Raw genomic sequence first — 13,274 nt, 5'->3', positions numbered from 1 at the left:
GTGCACGCAACGTGCTTAAATCATGAAGAAGTTAGTGGCAGAGGCACTGGAGTGTTTATCTTCTGACTCCTAGAGCAGAACTTTTTCCAGTAGACTGCACAGACCCAGGACTGAGTCCTGGTAGCACTTTCTGATAAACAGCTGGCTGGCCGGCAGCAAGCAGGCAGACAGGAAGGTGGCAGAACCTAACAGAGCATCATTTTCACTCCTGTGTAGCATCAGAGGCAACTTCAAGCCCTGTTTCACGCTTGTTACATAGATTCTTTAGTGTAGAAGAGTATATGCCACATCATTTTCTTAGTACTTTATTATCTATACGGAACTGGTGGCACAGTGGTTAAGTGCTTGGCTGCTAACTGAAAGGTCAGTAGATCGAAACGACCAGCTGCTCCATGGGGAAAGATGTGGCAATCTGCTTCCGTAAAGATTAAAGCCTTAGAAACCCTATGAGGCAGTTCTACTCTGTCCTGTAGGATTGCTGTGAGTCAGGCGTGACAGCAGTGAGTTTGTTTTTTGTTTTTTAATTATCTATGCATTAAACTCCTTAGAACATGCTTGAACCCCCGTCTCTAATCTAACATTGAAAGTGACTGACTAGTTCAAAGAGGTTTAAAAATCTCCCTTACCCCAAAATAGGAAAAACAGAACATACTCAGAAGACATCTGTAATACTTCACCGCACAAGGGGAATCATTAGCCATTTTCTGCTTTGAAGGCAAAACTGTGGAGTGAATTTCTCACCAGATCTCACTCTCCCTGAAGGCTGCGCGTTGCACATGTTTTCCCGACATTTGCTCGCCTGTCCCCTCTTCATCTCTAGGCACCATTCTTAGAACCACTGGTTTAAATGCCTCTGAGAACATCAGGCCCTTAACAGGTAAATCATAATCCCAGGGCACTGCTGGTTCTAGCTAGCTGCAGGGTTTGGGGCCTTTAGATAATCCCTCCCCATTCCCGCTTGCCCTTGAGTGCAGCTTGGGTTTTTCTTAGGAAAAATAAGAAGAAACGAAAGCCCCTACCCCGTCAACAGGACATCTTACTTCACCACCATCCCTGTCACCTGCATTTTCTGACCCGGATAGCTTGATGATTTTGGACCTCACCTAACTGACAAAAGCTGGGTTTGGTTAAGAATCCAGCTATTATCTAGGCTCTGAGAAGCAGTGTGTTACCCGGAGTTAACCCTTTACAAGTCACGAAATGTCCGTCCTCATTCTTCCTTCTAGCTGTTGCCTAGCGGGCCGTGCCTATCCTCTTGGTGACATCCCTGAAGATCTTGTTCCTTTGGTCAAAAACCAGGTTAGTGATTGTGACTATTCTCGTCTCCTGATAAATAAATCATCAAATTGAAAACTAAAAAAAAAAAAAACGAAAAAAAACCAGGTTAGTACTGTTTTCACCACATTTTTACCATCACCTCTTGTTAAGGCGGCCTGGTGGCACAGTGGTTAAGCACTCAGCTGCTAACTGAAAGTCAGCAGTTCCAACCAACAAACCACTCCGCGGAAGAAAAGACCTGGTGATCTGCTTCCATAAAGATTTCCGCGTAGAAAACCCTATGGGGCAGTTCTGCTCTGTCCTGTAGGGTCGCTATGAGCCAGAATCGACACGATGGCACCCAACAACAACATACCTCTTGTTAAGATGCACTGAAATTCTAGTTGAGCATTACATGTGGGTCAAGAGCTATAGGCTAATACAGGAGAGAGCCTAAAGTCAGTAATTATAACTGAGACAGGTTTTAAGATAGAACTTTCAACATAGTGACCATTTAAACCGAATTCAGCCTGCCTTTATTTAATCCAGATGGAATCATTGCTTCAGCAAAATAGTTGTCAGGCAAGACAGAAAAGGAAAATTACCACTTTTTTCTTCTTTTTTTTAACTTGCAGGTTTTTGAATTTCTAATTCGTCTGCACTCAGCAGAAGCTTCCCCTGAGGAAGAAATCTATCCCTATATTCGAACTTTGCTGCATTTTGACACAAGAGAATTTCTAAATGTTTTGGCTCTGGTAAGAAACAGTATGATGTTACGGTATTTTCAAAGGAGGCAGCGTGATAATTTTTTTAATAGAAAGAAAGAGAAATAATAATCCTCATGCAAGTGCAGCCCCTCTGCCGTAGCAGTCAAGGTTGTAAAAGTTTAACTTGGTTGTGCCGCCCACATGCTCTCTGGTTCCTGATGTCCGTCCCTCCTAACCCCAGTCTCTCAAGCACGGTCATTGGAAAGTTAAAGAAAGCAGGCTTAGATGTTCTGCAACCTTGATGTTATAAATTATACTCCCTGGCATACTAAGTGTGGGAGACGGGCCTGAAGGAGACGCGGTGGTGCGAATAAGGGAAATCACTGGCGCTGAAACGGAACTCAGACACTTCTGCTTAAAAAACACCCTCGTGCATGTTTGATTAGAGATAGATTGGGTTGGCCAGATTTCTGTGAAAATGACCCTCGGGTATGGTTAAAAAAACATGATATATCTTCTCAATTAAATAGCATAATAGCTTTTTTTTAAAGAGTTTTTGATAACATGTGAAATGCTTACATTGTAGTGTTTAATGGAAGCAGCAGGCTGACAGCACACACACACACCTAAATATTAACTAATGTTAATAATTATTAATATTGATATTACTGTGAGATTGGACAAATTTCCCTCGTGAGTGTATACTGCTTTTATAAATTTAATAATATAGTAAACTTCTAACAACAAGGTAAGTAACCACGAGAAGATTAAGCTTCAGATTATGTTATAGTTTAAATTATTTTAATTTGTAAACCTAACTGCAGAGTAGTAACTTTAATCACGCAGAAAGAAGGGAAAAGAAACTTCGAATCGGAAGCCAGGTCTAGTTGTTTAGACATACAGAGGAAAACGTAAGGATACTGGGTGCCTGGCATGTGGGAATACAGAACAGGAAATGGTGGGTGGAGTCAAAAAAGAGCGACAGAGAGCAACAAAGACTTGTACCTAATTTCCGTTTTTTAGCAAGCTATGATAGCAGCGAACATTTTTTGGAAGTATGCTGATGGCTGATGTTTGAATTATGATGCTGGGATTTATAGTAAAGTTCAAAACAATCTCTCTCTGAAGTCATTGATTTGCTTCACAAACATTTGAGTGCCCATATATCCCAAGCACTCTACTAAGTGGGGACTGCAACCCTGGCTGAAGTGTATACAGACTTGTAAATAAGTAATCATAGCACAGTGTAGAATATACCGTAGCGGATGTGCAGGATACTGTGGAAACGCCTAGGAGGACTGTCTGATGGAGGTGTGGGAAAGGTTTCTGGGATGAAATGATGTCCATTCTGAGCCTTAAAGGATGGATGAGTAAAAGTCAGACAGGTGAAGGATAGGAAAAATATCCTAGACAGAAGGAGAGAATATGTAAACAGGCCTGGAAACAAGGCAGCAATGTGTGTTCAAGGAATTGGGGAGAAATCAGCATGGTTTTAGCTGTTGGTTTTGTCAGCGCCCTTGATCTGGATGAGGAAGTTCCTTCCCTTCCAGTCACAGCTTGCTGAGAGTTTTCATCAGGAATAGATGTTGGGTTTCGTCAGATCTTTTTTCTGTAACTATTAAAATGATCATATGTTTGTTCTTTTTTGGTTTGTTAGTATGATGAATTACCTTGATTGATTTTTGGAACATTACACAAACCTTGCATTCTGAGATAAACCCCACTTGGTCATGACGTAGTATCCTTTTAGATTCAGTTTGCTAAAAGTGAATGTCCATCAGGCTTAGTGGTCTGTATTTTTCTTGTAAGGTTTTGTTTGGTTTTGGTATCAGGGTAATGGTGACCTCGTAGGACAATCTGGGAAGTATTACCTCCTCTTCAGTTATCTGGAAGAGTTTGTGAATAATAGATATTATTATTCCTAAAATCGTCAGTAGAATTCACCAGTAAAGCCATCTAGGCCTGGAGTTTTCTTTATAGCAAGATTTTAAACTACAAATTTAAGTTAACAGATACAGGAGTGTTCAGAGTTTCCGTTTCTTCTTGAAGGAGGTTGATAGTTTATATCTTTAAAAAAAATTTATCCATTTCATCTAAGTTGACAAATTTATTGGCAAAAAGTGTTTATAATATCCCCCTGCTATTTTAATATCTGTAGAATCTCTAGTGATGTCATCTCTTTTTCCTGATAATGGTACTTTGTATCTTCTCTCCTTTTTATCCTGATAAACCTGGCTAGAAGTTCATCAATTTTATTCAGCTTCTCAAAGAACCAGATTTTTTTTTCAATGATTTCCTCTATTTTTCCCCCTATTTCAGTGATTTTCATTCTGATCTTTATTATTTCCTTCCTGCTTACTTTGGGTTTATTTTTGCTCTTTGTTGACTACATTCTTAAGATGGAAGCTGAGGTCACTTATTTGAGGCCTTTCTTTTTAATATAGGTGTTTAATGCTGTAAATTTTCCTCTAAGCACTGCTTTAGTGGTAGGCTACAATTTTGAAAGGCTATGTTTTTGTGTTTATTCAATTCAAAATATTTTCAGATTTTGTTATTGATTTCTTCTTTGTCCCACGGGTTATTTCAAAGTGTATTATTTAGTTTCCAGATATTTGAGAATTTTCCAAAGATCTTTCTTTTACTGATTTCCAGTTCATTTCCATCATAGTCAGAAAACATATGTTGTATGACTTGAATCCTTCTAAATTCATTGAGACTTGTTTTATGGCCCAGGAAAATGATCCATCTTGGTAAAGGTTCCCAAGTGCACTTGAGAAGAATATGCATTCTGCTGTTGTTGCATAGTGTTCTTTAAGTGTCAGTTAGGTTAAGTTGATGGTAACGTTGTTCAGGTTTTCCATATCCTAGCTAATTTCTACTACTTGTTCCATCAGTTCTTGAGAGAAACGAATTGTTGATTTGTCTATTTTCTCTCCCATTATTTTGTATTTCATCTTCAGAAACTCCAGTCATTTGTATGTTGGATCTTCTTTATCTTCTATATTTATCACCTTTTCTCTAATCTCTTTTACTTCTTGATTTCGATTTCATCGTCTTGGTTCTTTTCATTTATGTTCTGTATTGCTCTTACTACACCTTTGATCATATCTTTTCTCTCTTGGGTGCCTTGTAATCCTGTCTTCATTTCTGAGATGACTTTGTCTTTTCTTTGCTCTTTCTTTTCTAAGTTCAGCCAGGTCTTATTTCAATCTTCCTGTTCATGTTTTTTCTGAATTCTTAAGTTTCTGGTTCGTAATATTCTTTTATATTTGTAATTGTTTAAATAATTTTTAGTACCTGTTGGGATATTGGTATAGTTTACCTCTATTTTATAGATAGTTTTGTTTTGCTTTATTCTGGTGTGTCTTCATCTGCTGAAAAGTTTTTATTCTCCTTTTCTTTGTTGGATTTTTCTGGAGTAGCAATAGTAGGTGATCTTACTGGAAGGAGGGAGGAAATGACTTGTTTTCCTAGTTCAAAGGTGCCTTCTAATTTTACTACGATAAAGTACAATTTTTTAAATATGGCGCGGTAGTTAAGAGTTTGGCTGCTAATTAAAAGGTCGGCAGTTTGAATCCACCAGCTGCTCCTTGGAAACCCTATGGGGCAGTTCTGCTATGAGTCAGAATCAACTTGACGACAGGGTTTTTTTTTTTTTTTTTTTTTTTTTGAATTTTCGTCATCTCCTCGTTCTTTGACATTACCTTATCTTACAGAGAACTTTATCTTAATCCACTTCTTTCTTTACCGTATACCTTCACCACTTCTTTACCACTAACCCTCCAAGAAATATCTCCCCATTCCAAGGTACCTCCGTCTATCCCAAAAGCCATATCTTACCAACACTGCTACCTCTGATCCAAACTGTCCTGACCTTGTATCTCCCTAACAGCCAGTGCTCTGATTCACCAGGTCTCAGATCTGATCTCAATATTTCCTCACCCAGGATGGATCCCTCTTTTCTTCCGGAGGTGAATTGTACTTGATATGATGGTTTTCTGCTACCAATAGAAACTTTTCACATCCTCCTTTCTTCTGCATTATCCCATCCTGACTTTTGTGTTAAGGGGTTTGGAGCAAACTCTGTTAATTTGGGATGTTTATTTTCCCACTTATATGTAAGTTAAAAGTTTTAGGTATTTGTTGTCCGACTTTTTCCACTATCATGGATTGTGAGTGATTCTATTTTGCTCTTTTTTATTATATCAGGGCCTTTTTGAGGGATGTGTGAAAATATTAGGATAGCGGCCCACAACCTACAGCCTGTGGACAAAATCCAGCCCCATTTGACCTCTGCAAGCCAAGAATGGTTTTTGCATTTTTAAAGGGTTGTAAAAAAAATAAATAAAAAGAAGACTATGTAACAGAGACCGCATGTAGCCTGCAAAGCCTAAAATATTTACTATCTGGCACTTTACAGAACAAGTTTGTGACCCTGGATTACGATTTAACTGGCTATTGTTACACTGGAGCCCTGGTGGTGCGGTGGTTAAGAGCTACGGCTGCTAATCAAAAGGTCAGCAGTTCGAATCCACCAGCCGCTGCTTGGAAACCCTATAGGGCGGTTCTACTCTGTCCTGTACGGTCGCTATGAGTCGGAATCGACTCGATGGCAAGGAGTGTCATTATGCCACAGACACCCCATAATAATTTTTTAAGAGACTGCAGAGAAAAGTTTTTATGACCAAATTCACAGATGACCTTGGACTTGAATTTTAGGTCTACCTTTGTGTTTCTAAAACTGTTATTCCCCATTACAACATCTTTGCATATTTTTCCTCTGTCGAGCTTTGTATGATCAGAAGCGTCTTTGCAGAATGATTGTGTTCTAACAAAGATGTGCCGTTTTGGTGGCAGTTGTGAAGTAGACCAGAATATGTCACCGTGTGTATCTTAATGGTCGCACTGTAGTACATTACCACTTGATCACGCTTCCTGAAACAAGCTGTAAGTATCTGTTTCAAAGCGGTGAATACGTGCTGCCAAAAGGCAAATGGGTAGGAAAATTATTTTTTTTACTTGCTGTCACTGCTGTAATTGTAAAAACGCGTATGTTAATTCTCCATGGTTTCGTATTGGATTTGAACAGCACTTGTATTAGCAGCTAGTACCTTCTGTTTGTGCCTGTGGAGTGACGTCTCACTTTGGCAGCCTGGTGTGTGTGTGTGTGTTTCTTATAAACCAGAAGAGGGAGCTGAGATACTTCCTAGGCCATCTGCCTGTCATATTTCACCCATTTAAATGTCAAGATGTCTTCTCTTGAAGCCTTCCAGACTGAGAATTCCTACAGTCTCCTTGGTAACTCATTTCAGCATTTCTCAGCTAGTTAACTGCAAATCAGTCTCATTAAAGAAAGAGATTTTTCTAAAATTTTATTTTTCTCTGTAAATAATCAAACTAGACAATTCAACAGTTGTTTGCTACGTGCCTACTGTGTGCCAGACAGGAGACGGAAGAGAAGGGCATGCTAATCAGAAAACAGCACAAGCAACGAAAGGTGCATTGGAAGAAGCTGGGGGAGTTGAGGGTACATTTAGAGAACAGCAGACAGTCTGATGTGAATGTCATTGTGATGTAGTTTGAAAGTTGATGGTTACAAAACACCATTTTTATCCATTGGGACAATAAGTAGTCTGTTTTCTTGTTTAAGGAAAAAGCAGTAAGTTATTACTATGTGGATTTCAGACATTCCTCAGAGTTTAATGTGCTTAGCAGAAGCGATAGGAAAGATCTTAAAGTCTTTCATCGTTTTTATTATTCAATAAATATTTTTATTTCAATTTTTTATAATGGATAAAATTTCAATTCCTTCATACGTGCATCCTACTTATACTAGTTATTTTCATGACATGCGGTTACCATATACTGCCAGACAGAATTCCATGCCATCATTTACATTGGTGCATGTTCTGTTCAAAATATATTTGCTCTACTTTAACAGGCACAGAAAATAAAAAGTGCTTTATTTGGCAGTGTTTTTAGAATAGGATACCTATTCTTTGTAAATAGGCTTGAAAAATTTGAACAGTTTGACGGTTTTACCATTATAATTTTTAAAAATACCTGTCTTTGAACATCATTTCTTTTTAGTTGTGATGGAAATCGTGAGGATTATTTTTCACGGCAGTGAAGAAACTGCATTTCAGTTATGATTTCCAAATAACATAGACTGAGTGGCTGAGCATGTGGTGTTCCATTCCTCTGTCTCAAGCCCTTTCTCCCAAATTGTCTCCCGCCATTAGTGTTCCTTCTCTTTTTCTTTGACTTCCTTTCACAAATCACTTTTTGGTTGTATGATAACCACTCAATTTCTATGTTTTTGATCTACTTCTAAGTCTCTGAATAGCATGCGATATCAAATGCTGTAGGTTTCTACTTAACTCACTAGAAATAACTCATTATTAAAGGTATTTAAGGAAAAACCTGAGGAGGAGTGGTTATCTTATTTGGGAATTTACTTGGATTTTTATTAACAATAATTTAATGTCTTGTTTCCTTCTAGAATTTGAAAGTAATAATTATTTTTAAAATTTCTTTCTCCCTTTTAGACCTTTGAAGATTTTAAAAATGACAAGCAAGCTGTGGAATATCAGCAGCGAATTGTGGATATTTTGTTGAAAGTAAGTATTGAAGGGATACACGCTTTAGTGATGTTTATATGAAGACAATTGAATTATTTCACAGCACGTCTTAAAATACTCTTATTTAGTGAAGTGATGTGTTGCAGTCATATTTTAAAGTTTTGTTATGGTGCCTTTGTCCCCAAGAGCTGAATGGAATGCTCATCATTCCTTCAGAAAACATTTAACGTATGTCAGCTTTATGCAGGATACAGGGTACCACCCTTGAGAAATGCATTTTATAATTGCTTTATTAGTGTGATTGCCTGCAATAATAGAGACGAACTTTTCAGAGTGGTTTAAAAAATAATTAACGTGAAGAATCTTCTGCCGTCTCATCCCACCATCCCTGTGCTGCTAAGGCAGGGCCGTGGTGACACCCAGGAAGGACTGGAGACCTCCGAGATGGCCATCCTCGCCTGATCCTAACTGGATGCAGTCCACACCTATTTCGAGATCTGTGCTGTTGCTACAGAATGAGGACAGGGTCTTTGCCTTCCCTCCTGCACAGCTTCAATCAGGCCAGCTTCTTCGGGTAGTTAAATCCCGGAAGTGTTCATTCTGTTCATTTGGCTGTGAAATGGAAGTTTCTTCCACTTAATGACTTTTAATTTACTTTGGACAAGAAATGACTTTTGATTAAAGTGACCCAAACCTAGGAAGACATTTTTTTGGAAACCAAAATTAAAAGTTGTACATAACAGTAATGCATTACATGTACATTATTTCTTTATGATTTTCAAAGCACATCTATATACATTATCTCATTTGAACTGTCTGTTAACCTTGTAAGATAAGCAGTGGTAAATATGAGAATAAACCAAAAAAAAAAAATCAAACCTGTTGCCATCGAGAGTCAATTCCGACTCATAGTGACCCTATAGGACAGAGTAGAACTGCCCCATAGAGTTTCCAAGGCTGTAGATTTTTACGGAAGCAGACTGCTACATCTTTTTGCCACGAAGCAGCTGGTGGGTTTGAACCACCAACCTTTCAGTTAGCAGTCGAGCACTTTAATCACTGTGCCACCATGGCTCCTTAGATATGAGAATAGGATCGCTAAACTCCCAAATAATTTCAGCTCCATACTAGGTGAGTAGTATGGATGATTTTCAGCTAGAATCCAAAGTTCCTTCCTGGATGGTCTCCCTGTCTCCAGTATTGCCCTCCTTTAATTTGTAATCTTGCCTCTCCTCTACCTAATATTATTCTATGGCTGCTCATTGAATTAGCTGGAATTAAATTCTGCGGTGAATGATAGAAAACTCAAAACAACAATAGTTTAATTGTGATGGGAATTTGTTTTTCTCATATAAGTCTGGCGGTAGGAAGCCTGATCTGGTAGGATGACTTCACAGACTTACAAGGGATACAGATTCCTTCTGTCTTACTGCTGTTATCCTTAGCACATGGTTTCTGCCTTTTTGTCCAAGATGGCTGCTCAGACTCCAGCCATCACATCTGCATTCTAGCCAACATTAATTCAGAAAGAATAAAGTGTTTCCTCTCTTTAAGGAAACTTCATAGAGTTTGTGTAGTATAATTCTGCTTACATCATATTGACCAGGACTTTGATGTATGGCCCTTAGCTGCTAAAAGAGACTGAGAAATGTAGTCTGTATTCTGGGTGATCACGTGTTTAGCTACAAAATGAGGAGCTGTTACTAAGCACAGAAGGGAAGACATGTTGGAGCACAAGCAGCAGTTCTGGCCGCAGCCATGTAAACTGTTTAACCTGATGTTCACAGTCTTCCTGTATTTTCTGTTCCCTGAATTCTTTATACCTGCTCCCCTGTGCCACCCCCACACGTCCTGTATAATGAACTCTTCAACCATAACGAAGTTACTGGAATTCGCTGACCTCTCTGTGTCCTCTTTATCACTGTATGCCCTTCACATGCCTTTTCTCTCAGCCCTCCAGGCCTTTTCTTTCCCTTTCTCTACCGTTTTTTGCAAGACTTAACCCTTTCGTTATCATTGCTATAATGGTATACCAGCCATTCTGGTGGTGCAGTGGTTAAGAGCTTGGCTGCCAACCAGAGGGTCGGCAGTTCAAATCTACCAGCCGCTCCTTGGAAACCCTACGGGGCAGATCTACTCGGTCCTGTAGGGTCGCTGTGAGTCGGAATGGACCCGACGAAAACGGGTTTGGTTTGGTTTTTTTGGTGGACCTTACTCTGGTTCTAATGCATTTAGCATCAAGGTGGGTCCCTTTTGAAATGTGTGAAGCTCAGCAGACAGGAGTTGGAGCCTCATTGTTGTGTAGATTGAGCATTCTATTAGGTGATGCTTCCTGGATGTGTTACTTTTGGAAACTTTTGCCTTTTTTCCCTTTATTTCTGTGAGATTAGGCTTGCAAGCATAATTATGGCTTTCCTGTGTGATAGGGAGCACTGATGGGTTTGTTTTGGTTTTTCTGTGTCATAATTGGAAACCCAGAGGTTCCCCCATGTAACCTAATGGAAAGGTGCCCGCAAAAAATTATTACTATACATTTCATTGGCATACTGTCATACCATACATCAGTGGCACCAAAGTGCCACTAGCCTTATTTGTGGGTTATATTACCAGATCATGTTTCTTAAAATCCATATTAAACCAAATGCGTTACCTTCGAGTCAATTCTGAATCATAGCAACCCTATAGGACAGAGTAGAACTGCCCCATAGGGTTTCCAAGGAGTGGCTGGTAGACTCGAACTGCTGACCTTTTTAGCAACTGTAGCTCTTAGCACTGCACCACCAGGACTCCAAATTCGTATTACCAAACAAAGAGGTAAACACACTCAACTAGTAGGCATGCATTCCAATAGTGAAAAAATCATGCCATCAAAAAAAATTTTTTAAATGAAAATTTGGTAACTAAAGGGTTTTAACTCAGATATCTTCCATGAGAAACTCTTGCTGAATCTCTCCCACACGTGCAGTTTTGATTAGTTTCCCTTCTCTGTAACACTTGATGCCGCACTTAACACAGACTGTACTGTCATTGCCTACGCATCTCTTCTCCTTCCTGGACTTGAGCTTCTTGAAGGTGGAGACTGTGAGAATTTCTTTTTTTTTTTTTTTTTGGTTATTGTTTTAACATGCCCAGAACTTAGCACATTGCCTGGGACCTAGTAGACGTTCAGGAAATGTTTGCAAGTTGATGAAATTTGAATTTAAAGCTACACGAAATGGCAAGAATGATCTACATGAAGAGACTAAAGCTCCATAAGTACTTACACTGTTCTTGTTGGTGAATTGGTACTTCTGTATGTTGTTTTAACGGCATTTACATTGAGTCGGTGAAGAATGAACTTCTGAGATTATTTTCTTGTGTCTGGTGATGGAGTTGCGGTAATTGGTTACAGTGTACTTTTGAAGGAGCCAGTCACAGTAGGACATAGACAGTGATCAAACCAAGGCATCAAACCAAGGGCATTGTGTGTGCTAAGGAGCTACAGACATGGAGGTGAAGAAACAGGTGATTTTTTTACATTGTACAAGATTACCCGGAAACGTTTTAAGCAGGGCCTCTGAGATTGGTCAGAGAGAGGAAATGGAGAGAGAAACCAGAATTTCTGGGATGAAAACCAGTTAGACGCTTGCTGAGATGACTGTGAGGTAGAACTGATGTCACAGAAGGTGCATCTCGGATCAGACAGTTAAGGAGTTCCTACTTAATCGAACGAAGGGAAGGGCTGAAGGCAAAGAAGAACACTAGCTGGGCCTCAAGAGTTGAGCCCACGAAAAGGGACCTGCACGCTGAAAGAGAGTGATGACGGGAGATTGTCAAGCTATCAAAGCTTTTTGAATATTATAAATGAGAATTTAGATATACCTAAAAGTAGATACAGTTTACAACTTGAAATATCCTCATACTCTAAAACCAAACGAAATCCACTGTCGTCAAGTCGATTCTGACTCATAGTGACCCTACAGGACAGAGAAGAACAGCCCCCTAGGGTTTCCAAGGCTCTAAATCTTTATGGAAGCAGACTGCCATGTCTCTCACCCAGGAGCAGCTGGTGGGTTTGAACCGCCGACCTTTTAGTTAGCAGCCAGCAGCCAAGCGCCTCAACTACTGTGCCACTAGGGTTCGTTGTCGTACTCTAGTAATGATTAATTGTGTACTTGAGCAAGCTGTGATTGCTGGACTCAAAGCAGCAAGGGTAAGAGAAAGGGATATACTGCTAGCAAAGTTAAGAAAAGGAGACCAAAAGCTAGGTCCTCAGGGAATGTTTTATAATAGGAGAGATCTTACGCTTTATCTCTGAAGGATGGAAGGAGGGAACTGAAGGCTTTTTAGTAGATGGGACAGGTAGCATATTTTAATTTGTTGTAGGGCTGCCCCCATAAATTCAGCTAGTCCAAAACGACACATGAACGTCCTCTGAGACTCCTGCATTCTGTCCCTTTGTTAAATGCCATTGTCATCCCACCTGCCTGTCAGGCTGGAAATCTGTCCCATTTTATTCCCCCGCCGCCCACGCACTTCTGCACCCGAGTGAGTGCTTTCCTGTGCCTCTCACTGCAGTGTCTTTGCAGCTGCTCCTCCCTGTGTTTTCACAGTCACTCTCCTGGCTCCCCCCTGGACGCATGCGGTCACGTGCGTGTTAGTTACCCAGCCTTCTGTCCTGTGTCTTTGCAGCTGCTCCTCCCTGTGTTTTCACAGTCACTCTCCTGGCTCCCCGCTGGACACATGCAGT

General features: G+C 39.9%; 1 protein-coding gene across 5 annotated transcripts in view; it reads left to right on the top strand.

Annotated features, from left to right (window-relative positions):
• Positions 1–13,274, top strand: part of VPS8 (VPS8 subunit of CORVET complex) — a 227,130-nt gene that overhangs the window by 93,636 nt on the left and 120,220 nt on the right. For all 5 annotated transcript variants that reach the window (XM_023736800.1, XM_023736796.1, XM_023736798.1 and 2 more), the window contains exons 26-28: positions 1,227–1,299; positions 1,893–2,012; positions 8,513–8,584. In XM_023736800.1, coding sequence (XP_023592568.1) covers positions 1,227–1,299; positions 1,893–2,012; positions 8,513–8,584 — 265 coding nt within the window. The remainder of the gene's footprint in view (positions 1–1,226; positions 1,300–1,892; positions 2,013–8,512; positions 8,585–13,274) is intronic.

This window comes from Trichechus manatus, unplaced genomic scaffold (genome assembly GCF_000243295.1).
Source record: "Trichechus manatus latirostris isolate Lorelei unplaced genomic scaffold, TriManLat1.0 scaffold00092, whole genome shotgun sequence".
Classification (NCBI taxonomy): Eukaryota; Metazoa; Chordata; class Mammalia; order Sirenia; family Trichechidae; genus Trichechus; species Trichechus manatus.
This window is presented reverse-complemented; position numbering and strand designations above follow the sequence as displayed.